General features: G+C 39.4%; 2 protein-coding genes across 3 annotated transcripts in view; both read left to right on the top strand.

The window, feature by feature from the left end:
- Positions 1-3,936, top strand: part of LOC107848294 — a 9,064-nt gene extending 5,128 nt beyond the window's left edge. The window contains exons 1-2 of one of the 2 annotated variants that reach the window (XM_016693028.2): positions 1,946-1,970; positions 3,534-3,936. In XM_016693028.2, the coding sequence (XP_016548514.1) occupies positions 3,554-3,787 (234 nt within the window). In that variant the 5' untranslated portion in view covers positions 1,946-1,970; positions 3,534-3,553 and the 3' untranslated portion in view covers positions 3,788-3,936. Of the gene's footprint in view, positions 1-1,945; positions 1,971-3,533 lie in introns of those variants that run through there. The other variant, XR_007047510.1, reaches the window with a different exon arrangement.
- A 5,402-nt stretch (positions 3,937-9,338) lies between these two features.
- On the top strand, positions 9,339-9,741 carry LOC124888725. The gene has a single exon (XM_047399838.1). It carries the CDS (start codon positions 9,359-9,361, stop codon positions 9,590-9,592), a length of 234 nt encoding a protein of 77 aa, XP_047255794.1. The 5' UTR covers positions 9,339-9,358; the 3' UTR covers positions 9,593-9,741.
- Positions 9,742-15,423: the final 5,682 nt, after the last annotated feature.

Below are 15,423 nucleotides of genomic sequence, written 5' to 3' on the forward strand. Positions count from 1 at the left end.
GGGGGGGGGGGGGGGGGGGGGGGGGGGGGGGGGGGGGGGTTTATGGACCGGCGAGGGGGTATGAACCGAAATATGAGATATTATGCGGAAAACAAGCGGAGAAAATGTTGTTCGAGAAGAAAATCCTGTAGGGAGATAAAATGAAAAGCAATGACATAGAAATTTCTATATACAAGGTATTCCATTTTCTTCAATTTGACCTTAGCTTTTGTTTTGATTACAAAATTTCTTAAATTGTCCGGACTTTCCTAGTCGATTTTGGTCACAGTACCCAAAATCGGTTGACCAAATCGGGTACGGATCCCACACCCACAGTCCTACACTTACACCTGCGTCGTGTCGACGCTGGTGCGGCACCGAAAGTGAAGAATCCAAATAATCTAGTTCAACACTAGCCAGATTATAGCTGATTGCAATCTTGATGAACACACTAGAGTCTATATTGTCATTGATAATGTTTCCCTCAGAATTTCTCTTTGCCTGTCATTTAAAGAATTGTCGTTTCTGATTAAATCATGGTCCTTTATCATGAAATGCTTGTGTAAGGCCTTATTTGTAGAATAATTTCTGATGTAGAGTTTGTGAATGAGACTATGCTGGTCGGTCGATGGTGTTAAGGGTAATCTTGAGAAGCAGTGAGTGGAAATAATGTGTATCAACAAGAGATATAGAATGTGTTGGAGTCCCACATCGGTGGGTTAAAGGGTCCTTGGTCTCCTTATATGGTCTTGGGCAATCCTCCCCTTATGAGCTAGCTTTTGAGGTTGAGTTAGACGCAAGGTCCATTTCTTTATCATGGTATCAGAGTCAGGCCCACCCAGTTCATTGTTTCCGATGTTGGGCCCCCCGTCTTATATTGTCAACGCTCCAGATGTCCAGCCCTGGGCATGCGAGGGGGTATTGGAGTCCCACATCGGTGGGTTAAAGGGTCCTTGGTCTCCTTATATGTTCTTGGGCAATCCTCCCCTCATGAGCTAGCTTTTGAGGTTGAGTTAGGCCCAAGGTTCATTTCTTTATCAGAATGGAACAAAGATAGTTGTAATGAGGACTAAAGGTACTTTTCCAGTTAGGTATGTTTGTTATTTAATAAAGATTGCTAATAGCCTCAGCACATTGGATTATACTTTGATAAACTTATTGTGTATTAAGAATTTATAATAATATCTAAGCACTGGTTGAAGTGAGCGATATGGAGTAAGAGTTGAAATAGTAGTAAAAAGAAATGACTTATCTCACAAGTGAGGAGAAGTTTCATTTCTCCTTTGATGGAAAATATTTCTAGTAACTAAATACCAAAAATTAATTTTCTCGTTATGTTCCAACTTACCAAACACCCCTCAAAAAGACATTTGAGGTTTAACAATTTTAACATTTTGGAAAACTAGTTTTGGGAAAATGGTTCCATTCATACTGAACAGTTCCAAATTCATAATCAGACGTTTTCTTGACTTGCTATCAGAATGTAATTTTTTCTCATTTTGTTTGTTAATGATGATGGGAGGAAATTTTGAATTGGTTATAATTTATAAGATTTTTATTGGCTGTTATGATGATTAAGATAGTTGTGCTGTAGTTGTTTTATGCTCTTCTCCTTTTCATTTCATATTTGATGCGTTTCAGCACATCTTAACACAGTGAAGAACCTTAGTCTTGAATGTTCAATGAGGAGCTTCTGAGATTGTATTTCATAATTATAGCTTCAACAAGAAAAGCTTGCTCACTGTTTGTAGTTTGTCGATGCTAGTACAAGTTGTAATTCGGCTATTCAATAAGTTTATCTAGTACCCTTTCTCTAAGTTCATTCATCATTCAGCTTGTTATCATTCATCATTCAGCTTGTTACTCTTTATTTAAGCTTCCGAGATACTTTCAGCCTGTTCTTGATATTGTGACATCGAATCCTACAACAGTCTCGTTCTTTCAGCTGAGGGTCTATCAAACTTCAGAAACAACCTCTATAACTTCTCAAGGTAGGTGGGTAACGTCAGTGTACACTCTACCCTCCATACCCCACCCATGGGATTGCATTGTGTTTGTTGTTGTTGGATCCTACAACAGTCCTATTTTGTATGCTTTGATTGTGCCCGAGTTTGGTACCCTTTTTAACTAGTAAAAGTTTGAGTCATAAGCTTCTGCGCCCCATGGGCAGATATTCAGAGGGGTGACCCAAGACCATCTAATATGGAGTACAGCTGATCAAAGGAAAAAAAAACGAAAAAAGTAGTAATGAACTGGAAATTAAGTCGCAATAGATACATTTGAAGTAGGAAAAATGATGCAAATGTAGAATTTGGTGGTGCAAGAAGCATTTTATGGCACACATCTTCGGAACCCGTGGGTCCATACCGATGTGTCTAACTAGTATGTTTGTTGAGCGGATCCTGAGTCCTAACATCATTTTTACCTATATTCGATTGATGCGGATTTTAGTTTGTATATAGATTGAGTAGGACAGAATAATGTAGTCACTGGAAGCCATATCAGCCATTGCCAATCATCTTACATACCTTATATGATGTTTTCTTGCAATTTCTTTCATACTATTATTTAATGAAGATGGTAAACTCCTCCGTCTGATTCTTATCAAATTGTTACTTAGGATCTATGTTGGTTCGGACTCTTTAATAATGCCGTTGGGTGCGTATTGGATCCTCCACAAGTAACGTATTTTTGGAGGATCCAACACAGGTGCAGTAGCATATTCAGAGAGTCCGAGCAACATAGCTGAGGACTTGTTTGTCTCCCCTTTTCGATCATTTGGCATTTATTCATAGAATCATTTGTAGATTCCTCGATTTGCAACTGGGACAGCTACTGCATTTATCTCCAGTTTATGCTGAAAGAGAATTCAACAAAAGCTTGGTATAGTGTACCTCATCGAGGTTGTTTCCGAAAGAATAAAAATAATATAGAAATGAAGAAGTTCCTCTAAAGCTTATTGCTAAACTACAGCTGTGAGACCATTTCAGAAGTAGATGATAAGAATGATTTCAATCGAAGAACCATCTTTTGGGGTTGGGATGGGAGAAGACTGTAAAATGAAAAATTGTCCGTAAAGATACTCCATAACAAGAATAAGAATGAAAAACTCTTAACAATCTCCCTGAACTATGAATTTAGTTCCCGTTGGCTGTAAAGAGACTCAGAACTGTTTGACCACCAAGCCGTCCAAGCTGAGATATTTGAAAGCCTATCTAGCTCTCACTGCTATGCGATTGATACATGTGTTACATATGCATAATCAAGTTGTTCTCAAAAGTCACTACGACACAGCCAGTAGATAAATGCCTGAAAATAAAAAAGAGTGACTGTTGCCGCATGGTCACTGTTTCATATTGGTCTGATCACTCTGAGCAGACTAAGTTTCCCAGGGTTGTAAAATTTTAGCATTTATACTCTTTAAGCCTTTGATTTGTTGTATTAAGAATATTTACCATGTGCTGCCAAGGTACCTTTTTCAGATGCTTTTGTATTTGTTAAACTTTCTGCATAGCCATTTTTGTCTCAGCACATTAAACTTTTGTTTGCATCAGATTCTTGAAGTTGATCGGTCATGGGAAATAAGCCAGCAAAGCCGAAGAGAGATGAGGTTCTTCTGAAGATTGTGCCTCCTTTGGATCAAGCATATACCCGTTGGCTTGCTAAGGACCTTGAGAGAATTTATGGCTTCACTCCAAGAAACCCTCGTGCTGTAAGGCCACCGGATCATTACATTGAATACATGCACTTACAGGGATGGTTGGATGTCAGCTTAGATGACCCTGACCTTGCGCGTCTACTTAAATAATGGAGTAAATCAACTGCAATATTCTAAGAGCATGTATAAACTTGAGCCAAACCTTAAGCTTCAAATTGATAGTTTTCTGTACTGGTACAGTGAGTTTCAGATGCTGAGCAGTGGTGTGATTTATGAAATGGAAATCTTGTCAAATATCATATCTATCCATGAGCTATTTGACTGTTAGTATGAGTTTGCAAGTTGGGGGTGGGTGGTGGTGGATAGGATCGCTCCATCCTTAACCAGGGGTCTCGTGTTTGAGTCTTTAAGAATTGAAAAACCTTATTGGGAATGGTTCCTGTCTAATGGCTCTTGCGCGATGTGAATGCATATTAGCCGGGACCTAAATCATTATATACCTGACGTCTTGCCAAGCCACAACTTCAGTAAAAAGGTGTCAGAAAGTTTGGCCTTGTCAAATCTGCAACTTTAGTAAAAGGTGTCTGAAATTGGCCTTAGCAAGCCATCCCTTATATATTTGAAGCCTTGCCAAGGCCACAATTTCAGTCAAAAATGTTCGAAATTTGTCCTTGTCAAGTCCGCAATTTAAATAAAAAATGTGTGAAGTTAGTATTGGCAAGCCATTATATATTTGAAGCCTTGCCAAGACGACAACTTCAGCCAAAATTGTCCAAAATTTGTCCTTGTCAAGTCCGCAATTTAAATAAAAAATGTGTGAAGTTGGTCTTGGCAGGCCATTATATATTTGAAGTCTTGCCAAGACCACAACTTCAGCCAAAAATGTTTGAAATTTGTCCTTGTCAAATCTGCAGTTTCAAGCAACAATGTGTGAAGTTGGTCTTGACAAGTCATTATATATTCGAAGCCTTGCCAAGACCACAACTTGGGTCAAAATGACCGAAATTTGTCCATGTCTAGCCCATAATTTCAGTCAAAAATGTGCAAGTTGGTCTTGACAAATCATTCCAAACTTGTACTTACATTAGTTATACATTTTACTTGATAATAAAGAGTGATGGAAACCGACACTATATTAGCAATGCAATGTATTTAATGCATGAATTAGTTTGGTTAAAGTCACAATTGTCTTTCAAAAATTTTCTAGATCCTTTTCATCATATTTATGAAGAATGTTTTTATAATTTTTTTAATTAAAAATTATATAATTTATATCATTTTTAATACTGTAAACAAATACCGATTACGAAAAATAAAATCATAGTAATTAAAATAGTTGGTTACATCGATTTCCCGCATAGTTACCTGAGGGAAACCAAGTAGTTGGGATCCGACCCGGGAAACTGAATCGGACCTGAAAATTCTAACATAACAAAATTGTGGCAGCTATTGCTCCTCTTCTTTTTCTGTAGAGGATTTTGCTTTTCTGTTCTTCCTCTTATTGCCATACTCAGTTAGTTCATATCTCTCTCTTCGGATATTTTAATATTGATTTTGTTGCTGTCTGTTGTTTTGTTGCTAACTTGTGTTTAATATTCTTGTTGTTCCTATGTTGTTTTGTTACTGCCTTCTGTTTGTTGTTCTGTATATTATGTCTTTTCTTATGTTGTTTGGTGGAAACAACTCTCTACCTCACCTTTTGAGATAGTGGTCCATTCTACCCTCCTCCTCAGGCCCCACTATGTGGGAATATAATAGTTATGTTGTTGTTGTTGGTTTAAGTTGCTCAGACTTTCCAAAAATGTCACCGCACCCGCGTTAGATCCTTCAAAAATGCACTACTTTTGAAGGATCCGGCACACCCAATAACATTTTTGAAGAGTCCCGGACACCGCGCATAGCAATAGCTTTAGTGCACCGGGCTGCCCTTTTTTCCGAGTAACATAGGTTGTTGTAACGAGTGTTTTGGCCGCATACCAGACAAATCTGTCCACAAAAGGTTGTACATGTGAGAAGAAATCATCTAGTAGTATTTTTTCCTGTAAATTCTGAATAATTCAGTTCCCAAGTTGTGTTTATGAGTTGTTGAGCTTAGCTCCTATTATTGTTTTTGCCTTGTATGCTAGCAGCTAATTCTGCGTATTGGGTGTTTGAAAATGGAGTTATTTTTAGCTGATTGCAGTTTTTTTGATAACCATTGTCTGGGCGTGTTGCTACTTTTGTCCAGATGTGCCGAGTAACTCTGTCCATCAAAAGTTGGATACATGTGAATAAATCATCTACTCCCTCCATTTTAATTTTCTTGTCGGGTTTTGACACGAGTTTAAGAAAGTAACTAGTTCTAATTTGCTCGTCGGGTTTCGACATGGAGTTTAATAAAGTAAAAATACTTTTCTTTTTAATAATTGTTGTGTCCGGGCTAGCTTTGGTGCACCTTGACTAATTTCTCATGATAAGAGCCACAACCTACCAGTAACACGTACCGGATAACTCTGTATACCAAGGCTAGAACATATGAAAAGAAATCACCTAGTATTTTTGTCTAAATTTGAACCTGAGACCTCATGGTTTTCAACCCACTTTATTGACCGCTAGGTCATACCCTTGGGTGCATAAAGAAAACTTCACTTTGTTTGGTTTTTGATTTAACACCGAGTTTGAAAAAGTAAAGAAGACTTTTGAATCTCGTAGTTCTAAAATAAAGATATGTATAATGTATCAAAATGTCTTTTAATTTTGTGGTCTTAAACATGTCATGTGGAAAGTTAGAATTAAAGAGTTGCAAAAAGAAAAGAAACATTCTTTTCTAAACAAATTAAAAAGGAAACCAAACAAATCAAAACAAAAGGAGTAGTATTTTTGCTTCACTAGGATATTAACCTAAGACGTTATGGTTCTCAATCCACTTCATTGACCACTAGCCAGATTTTAGTTGATTGCAATCTCGATGAACACACTAGAGTCTATATTGTCTTTGATACTAGTTCCCTCTTGTTTCTCTTTGTTTGTGGTTTAAAGACTCGTCCTTTCTGGTTAAATTATGGTCCTTTATCACAAATTGCTTGCCTAGGGCCTTATTTGCAGAATATATTTTGATGTAGAGTTTTTGAATCGAGACTCTGGTGGAGGTGTTAGCCGTAATATTGAAAACAAATGAGTGAATGTAATTTGTATTAATAGGAGTAAGATATGTTGAATGGGACAAAGATAGTTGTAATGAGTACTAAAGGTACTTCTCCGGTTAGGTGTGTTTGGTATTAACTAAAGATTGATAATAGCCTCAGCAAATTGGATTATATTTTGATGATGTTATTGAGTACTAAGAGTTGATAATATAATCTAAGCACCTGTTGGAGCGAGCGATATGGAGTAAGAGTTGAAGTAGTAGTTAATGGAAATGACTTGTATCTCATAAGTGAGGAGAAATTTCATTTCCTCTTTGTGGAAAACATTTTTTCTTGGAAAATATTTCTAGTGACCAAACACCAGAGAATAGCTTCTCCGATATGCTCCATCTTACTAAACACACCTCAAAAGGACATTTGAGGCTAACAATTTTAACATCTTGGACAACTAGTTGTGCGAAAATGATTCTAATCATACTGAACAGTTCCAAATTCATAATCAGACCTTTGGACTTACTATCAGAATGTATCTTTTCCAATTTTTGTTAATGATGATTGGAGGAAATCTTGAATTGGTTATAGTTTTGTGCTGTTAGTTGTTCTACGTTCTTCTCCCTTTCATTTCATATTTGATATATTTCAGCACATCATAACGCGGTGAAATTTGAAACACAAATGAACCTTAGTCTTGAATGTTCAACGAGGAAATTCTGAGATTGTATATAGCTTCAAAAGAAAAGCTTCTTACTTTCTGTAGTTTATTGATGCTAGTTACAAGTTGTAGCTCAGCTATTCAAAAAGTTGAACTTATACCCTTTCTCCAAGTTCATCCATTATTCAGCTTGTTACCTTTTATTTAAGTTTCCGAGATATTTTCAGCTTGTTCTTGATATTGTTACATCGAATCCTTCAGCAGTCTCATTCGTTCATTCAATTGAGGGTTTATCGGAAACAACCTCTCCCTCCCCCCCCCCCCCCCCCCCCCCCCCAACCCCCCCAGAACCTTATGACTAGAACTTTTACTAGTTAAAAAGGGTACCAAGGTCGGGCGTAGTCCCAGCATGCAAATTAAATAGCATCTACCCCAAACCACCACCCACCCACGGGATTACACTGGGTTTGTTGTTGTTGGATATAGAACAATCCTATTTTGTATGCTTGGATTGTGCCCGAGTTTGGTACCCTTTTTAACTAGTAAAAGTTCTAGTCATAAGCTTCTGCGTTCCTTGGGCAGATATTCAGAGGGGTAACCTAACACCATCTAACAAATATGGAGTGCAACCGATCAAAGGAAAAAAGTAGTACCGGACTGGAAATTAAATAGCAATATACATTTATAGTAGGAAAAATGATGCAAATGTAGAATTTGTTGGCGTAAGAAGTTTTTTGTGGCTCACATCTTCGGAACCTGTGGGTCCATACCGATGGATATCTCAAACTAGTATGTTGGTTGAACGGGTCCTGAGTCCTAACATCATTTGTACCTATATTCACCTGATGCAGATTTTAGTTTGTATTTAGATTGAGAGGGACAGAATAATGTAGTCACTGCAAACCATATCAGCCATTACCAATCATCTTACATATCTTATTTGATATTTTCTTGCAAGTTCTTTCATACTATTATTTAATGAACATGGAGAACTCGTCCTTCTGCTTCTTATCAAGTTGTTACTTAGGACCTATGTCATTCGAGCTCTTCAAAAATGTCGTCGGGTGCTTGTCGGATACTCCCAAAGTTGTGCATTTTGGAGGATCCAACAGGGGTAGCAACATTTTCGGAGAGTCCGAGCAACATAGCTGAGGACTTGTTTGTCTCCCCTTTTCGATCTTTTGGCGTTTTATTCGTAGAATCATTCGTATATTTCTCAACTTGCAACAGGGACTAACTACTGCATTTCTCATCTTCCAAATTATGCTGAAAGAAAATTCCTCTGAAGTTTATGATAAATATCACAAAAATAAAAATAGAAATGAAGAAGTTCCTCTGAAGCTTATTGCTAAACTACAGCTGTGAGACCATTTCTGAATTCTGCAGTAGATGATAAGAATCATTTCAATTGAAGAACTTTCTTTTGGGGTGGATGTGGTAGAAAACTGTAAAACGAAAAATGGTCTGTAAATTTACTATAGAACAAGAATAAGAATGAAAAATTCTTTAACAATTTCTCTGAACTATGAATCTAGTGCCTGTTGGCTGTGAAGTGACTTAAGAACCGCCTGACAGCCAAGCAATCCAAGATGACATTTGGAAGCCTATTTTGGATTGATACATGTGCTACATATGCATAATCAAGTGTTCTCAAAAGTCACTACGACACAGCCAGTAGAAAAATGCCTGAAAACAAAATAGAGCGACTGTTGCCGCATGGTCACTGGTTCGTATTGGTCTGATCACTCGTTTCCGAGGGTTGTAAAATTTTAGCATTTATACACTTTAAGCCTTTGATTTGTTGTGTTAAGAATATTGACCATGTGCTGCCAAGGTATCTGTACCTTTTTCAGATGCTTTTGTATTTGTTAAACTTTCTGCATAGCCCTTTTTGTCTCAGCACATTAACTTTTGTTTGCATCAGATTCTTGAAGTTGATCGGTCATGGGAAATAAGCCAGCAAAGCCGAAGAGAGATGAGGTTCTTCTGAAGATTGTGCCTCCTTTGGATCAAGCATATACCCGTTGGCTTGCTAAGGACCTTGAGAGAATTTATGGCTTCACTCCAAGAAACCCTCGTGCTGTAAGGCCACCGGATCATTACATTGAATACATGCGCTTACAGGGATGGTTGGACGTCAGCTTAGATGACCCTGACCTTGCGCGTCTACTTAAATAATGGAGTAAATCAACTGCAATATTCTAAGAGCATGTATAAACTTGAGCCAAACCTAAAGCTTCAAATTGATAGTTTTCTGTACTGGTACAGTGAGTTTCAGATTCTGAGCAATGGTGTGATTTATGAAATGGAAATCTTGTCAAATATCATATCTATCCATGAGCTATTTGACTGTTAGTATGAGTTTGCAAGTTGGGGGTGGGTGTTGGTGGATAGGATCGCTCCATCCTTAACCACAGGTCTCGTGTTTGAGTCTTTAAGAATTGAAAACCCTTGTTGGGAATGGTTCCTCTCTAATGGCTCTTGTGCGATGTGCATGCATATTAGCTGGGACCTAAATCATTATATACCTGAAGTCTTGCCAAGCCACAACTTCAGTAAAAAAAGTGTCAGAAAGTTTGGCCTTGTCAAATCTGCAACTTTAGTAAAAGGTGTCTGAAATCGGCCTTAGCAAGCCATCCCTTATATATTTGAAGCCTTGCCAAGGCCACAATTTCAGTAAAAAATGTTCGAAATTTGTCCTTGTCTAGTCCGCAGTTTCAATAAAAAATGTGTGAAGTTAGTGTTGGCAAGCCATTATATATTTGAAGCGTTGCCAAGACGACAATTTCAGTCAGAAATGTTTGACATTTGTCTTTGTCAACTCCGTAATTTCAATCAGAAAATGTGTGAAGTTGGTCTTGACAAGCCATTATATATTTGAAGCGTTGCCAAGATCACAATTTCAATCAATAATATTCGAAATTTGTCCTTGTCAAGTCTACAAGTTCAATAAAAAATGTGTGAAGCTGGCCTTGGCAAGACATTATATATTCGAAGTCTTGCCAAGCCACAACTTCAGTAAAAAAGTATCAGAAAGTTTGGCCTTGCCAAATCTGCAACTTCAGTAAAAGGTGTCTGAAATTGGCCTTGACAGGCCATTATATATTTGAAGTCTTGCCAAGACGATAATTTCAGTCAAAAATATCCGAAATTTGTCCGTATCAAGTCTGCAATTTCAGTCTAAAATGTGTGAAGTTGGCCTTGGCAAGCCATTATATATTTGAAGTCTTGCCAAGACCACAACTTCAGCCAAAAATGTCTCTGAAATTTGTCCTTATCAAGTTTGCAATTTCAATCAAAAATGTGTGAAGTTGGTTTTGACAAGTCATTATACATTCGAAGCCTTGCCAAGACCACAACTTGGGTCAAAATGACCGTGTAGACATTGAAATTTTGTGGACTCTTCAAAAAGAGTTCAATTTTGGTTAGAGTTCTTGCGGGCTACTTTACCCTAAATCTAGCTTGATGGCTACTCAACTTAAATCCTAAATTATGCCTATATAAAGAGGGCAAATACCCCTTTAAAAGGCATCTCCAGTATTCTACAAATTCACGGGATATTCACAAAGAGATTTTTGAAAAGTTCCAATAAATTCATGGGATATTCATAAAGATCAGAAACCCTCTCTTTTTGATAATCAAATACATCAAGAAGACAAACCCTCTTTTCATGGAGATCAAATCCAAATGTTCCTACATTCGAGAAATAAGCCACTAACGATCCTCGAATTACGGAGAAATTCATATCCAAATCCTCACTTACGCAACGAAATTGAGTTGATGGAGTAGCCAGTTCCCTTGAGTTATTCTCTTCGGTATCGCCTTCTCTCATCGTTAAAGGCGTCGCAAGGTACTCGACTAGAAGGAGTGGATGTTAGGCACGCAGGGAAGACTCTGACTATGCGCTGGCACTAGCCCTGGGCATGGATTCTTCTTTGATTGAAGGAACGGGACAGAAGAGAACCAGAACCATATCCTTCATACATTCAGTCTGATCTTATCTGCGCTATTGCCCGATCATAGCTGTACTGTATTAGATTAGTTATCCGTCTCCCCTGCCCTGTTAGAACAGTCTGGTCTGTAACAACACAACCTGAAAGGAAGCCATTCCTAATAGAAAGTTTCCCTGGTGAAAGCTGCTACGCCCTTGCTTCGCTCTTTCCCGCCTAACTGAGAAAGTAACTCCCTGCCTTCGCGCCTGTACTCCAACTCAGTAGCTCATTCTGGATAAGCGAGTGAATTTCAAGCCGAAAGGAAAAAAAGCGAAGTAAGCATCCAACTCTGGTACTAGCAAACGATGACTCAGGAAAGTAAGTGAAGGATAAGGGATTTGTGAGCGGACGGTGCAGCCTTAATCCAACGTTGTTGCTAAAGTAGCTTCTTAGAAAGTGAAGAGATATGATGATGTTGCAGTTTGAGAATAAGATATATGACTACTGCCCAAAGCTTCGCCTTCCTCTAGCAGTCTCTCATCAGGATGGAAACCTGCACATGTTCAAAGCCCAGGTTTGCCTGGACTGGAGTTCCTCCATCCCTTCCTTTTAGTCTATAAGGTTAGATTAGACTGATATGCTAAGTCAATCCAGGTAGGAATAGGAAGAGTAGCTATGACCGTGGCATACTTTTACTGGATAGATGCCCTTCGTTTTCGAGTAAGCTTTGCAACTTCTAGTTATAGTAGCTAGGGAGGAAAGAGAGATTGAATGGAAAAGAATATCGACAGAAAGGAAGGTCTCATTCCAGTTTGATTTCCATGCCTGCAGGAAAGAATATCAAGAATGCCAAACTAGCGAATGCAGAAAGCAATTGAAGGCGTTCTAGTTTGTTCAATGTAGTTTGAAGACCTATAACAAGAGGACCCCTATAAAGCCCCTAGTTGCCAAAGATCAGGAAGCTCTTTGTTATGAAGAAGCCACAAATAAATCAGAGGAAAATTAGGGTCTAAAGCATATAGGGGTTGGCTACGGGCGGCACCCTATAGCTATAACATTCTGCGTGTGTAGATCCTTGACAACACAGAGGAAGTTGGAATAAAGATGGCATAGCTTTGACGGTCATCACAAGGGTGTCCAACCAAGAAATTTTTTGGAGAGATGAGACAAATGCAGCCGGATTGCTCATCATATGATGGGTAGCCTCACTGCAACATGGGTGGTATAGTCTTTTCCTTATTGTGTGGAAGATTCTAGTTTGGAATCGTCGCCGAGGTTTCATGGTGTAAGAATGGACTTAATTCACCTGAGAGAGTTGTGCTTTTCTTTTTGAAACTAGGGTCAGTGGTGAGAAGGCCGAGAAAGTGGTTAAAACTGTCATCGCATCGGTTGGAACCTTTCAACTACACCTAGGTGGCTGTTTGGTCCTCCAACTCTCAGTTTTATATTGGTTGATCAATAGGTATTTGGTGGTCTTCACGGCAATGATCTCCTTATTAGTCCTAAGGATTTACCATCCTTACGGAAAATAGATATAGATGATAAGAATTTAGGTGCATCTGAGCACATAAACCCTTTTGGTAAAATTTCGCAAGGAGGGGTGACCAAAAGGGCGATTGTGGTTGCAGTCTGGTTAACTGCTTCCACAAACACCCAGCCTGCTGAGAGGTATTATGTAATCGAAGAATAAGGATCTGCGAGATATGGATATGAAACTGGATATGCTCGAACCGGACCGCATCTCGATTTGCACATGGATAATCTGCTGTATTACCCTAAAGAGTCATACTCATATCCAACGCATTTTGTCCTTGAAAGAACGTCATCAGTCTAGCTCGTCATGACTCGATCATGACCTTAGGCGGAATTGGTCTTGGCCGGAAGAACGAAAGATACCGGCAAGCACAAAGCAGCCGTCAAAAGGGGTTCCGCAGAGTGGTCTAACCCCAGGGTAATCCTTGGAGCTTTCTCCATGCCCGACAAAGAGAACTTGGTGTGAATCGGGGTAGCTAGCTACCAACTCGTCTAACTAATGTACTGATGTAATTCCATGCAAATATGGCTACCCGGCGAACATGAGGTCCCATTCACTATTCATGGCCAGACAAAAAGGGACCACTAGCCTAGAGAATCAAATAGGGAATAGGCCATGAGTTCACCCGCTTGCCCGAAGATAAAGGGGAAGAAACGGATGCCAGGGACAGAGTAACCGGAGGGGGTATGAAATGAACCCGGAAGGAAAGCCACAGGAGAAGGAGTGAAGAGAAAGCGAAAGAGAAAAGGTGTTTTCCCATTCGATTGATCGATTCAGAGTCCCGAACCGAAGCCCAAGCCCATACTCTGACTAAGAAAAGTGGAAGTTCCTACCCTGGGAACATTGACATACGATCTTTCCAGATTAGGGAGCAGAGTATGAACCTGAAACCTATACGAAAGGAAGTCATCAAGCAAGATAGCAAGTGTCAAGTGTAGGTCTCCCATTCTATTACTGAGAGTTAGAACATGAAATGAAGAAGTAATAAAGAACGTTACCGCCCCAAATCTCATTGATTAGGTCTTCTGGATCACTTGATAATCGTCTAATCAAACAAATGTCATGACCTAATGGACTTTAGGACTAAATCAGAGAAAGAGATGTCCTTGTCAGAGGACCCAGCCACTCGAACAAAGTTAGATTAGCGGAATGCAACTTCTTGACCGACGAGCTTCAATATGAGCTTCGAGAAAAGCATGCAAAGCACACTAACCTAACTCAATGAAGGCGACTGCCAGCACTGACTCAGACACACACGTGGGCGGTTGAGTAGTGGGTTGATTTGATCAGAAAAGTAGTATACCTCCGACTGAATCAATATCGCGTTCTCCTTTGCTGCTATGAAGGAAAGCGGTATGGATAGGAAAACACAAGTTTTGAGTAAGCGGCTTATAAAGTCTTCTCTTGTACCTAGACCGTCGGCTTATATCTTCGGCTTAGTTGGAAAACCCTCCTATCACTAAAAAGCGAGGTTTTCACCAGCACTTGAGCTAGTAGCCACTTTCTTAGATAGGGCTTTCGGCTAGTTTGTGTAAGCATCTTTGTAAGCAATACCCCGAAAACTCCGACAAAAGAGATTGAATACCAGGTTTGTTCACTTATTTCGGGTATCATCTTACGTCATTCATTAAAGTGCTTTCTATAAGCCTTTAATTTAAGGACATTTTAAAGAAGAGAAAAAGTTCCGCATTTCCTGATTCTTGATAGCAGGAGAAATAAAGTCTTTTTTTGGCGACTGTAGCAGAGCCGAAGGAGATTCTTTCAATTGAGATTCGCCCAAAAAAAGTACAAATAGCAGCCCTCGACCCCCGTAGGGTATGGCCTACCGGCCCACAGATGTAGGAAGGCGGCCTGCCTGCTAACCAAACTGCGTAACCAAAGCGACTCCTTGTTGGTGGTTGATAGGTGTTGGTCTGATTCACCTATGTCAGTTCGAACTTGATGGGTCATTCGTGTGGAGAATCTTTCTCGTTACTCAGGATTTCTCTCAGTTGATCCGATGCGTCATAGATAGAATGGAGTGGACTATACGCCGACCCACGTTAAAAGCTTTCTTCTCTTATGAAATTTTGATTGAATCGCAAAAAATGGTTATTTCAAACACCGTCTACTGTCCCACCAACTGATCAGTGGGTTCATGCCGCACAAAAACCGAGACCTGAGAAGGAGGCTGTAGGAGAGAGTCCAGCATAACTGAAATCATCTAAGCTGACAAGGACCCAGAAAAGGAGGATGCTGAGGAAGAAGGTAATGGAATTGAAAATACAGACTGAAGCAGAGAAGAAACAGAATGTTGGTCTGATGGTAAAGTACCCAGCAGAAGGTAAGGCTGGGAAAGACCACAAGAAGCTGGAGAAGGGACAGACCTCGTCAACAGAGTTTTCTGATGAGCTTTCTTTCAGAAGGCTTGGTTCCGGAAGATGACCTGATGGAGGAAGACTTGAAGGTTGGTGAGTCAAGCAGTCAGACCCAGGTTAAAGAATAAAGAAAATGAGCCAAAGTTTCAAGTTCTGTTAGGTAACTTACCGGATAAGGTGGATTGC

This window comes from Capsicum annuum, chromosome 11 (assembly GCF_002878395.1).
Source record: "Capsicum annuum cultivar UCD-10X-F1 chromosome 11, UCD10Xv1.1, whole genome shotgun sequence".
NCBI classification, from domain to species: domain Eukaryota; kingdom Viridiplantae; phylum Streptophyta; class Magnoliopsida; order Solanales; family Solanaceae; genus Capsicum; species Capsicum annuum.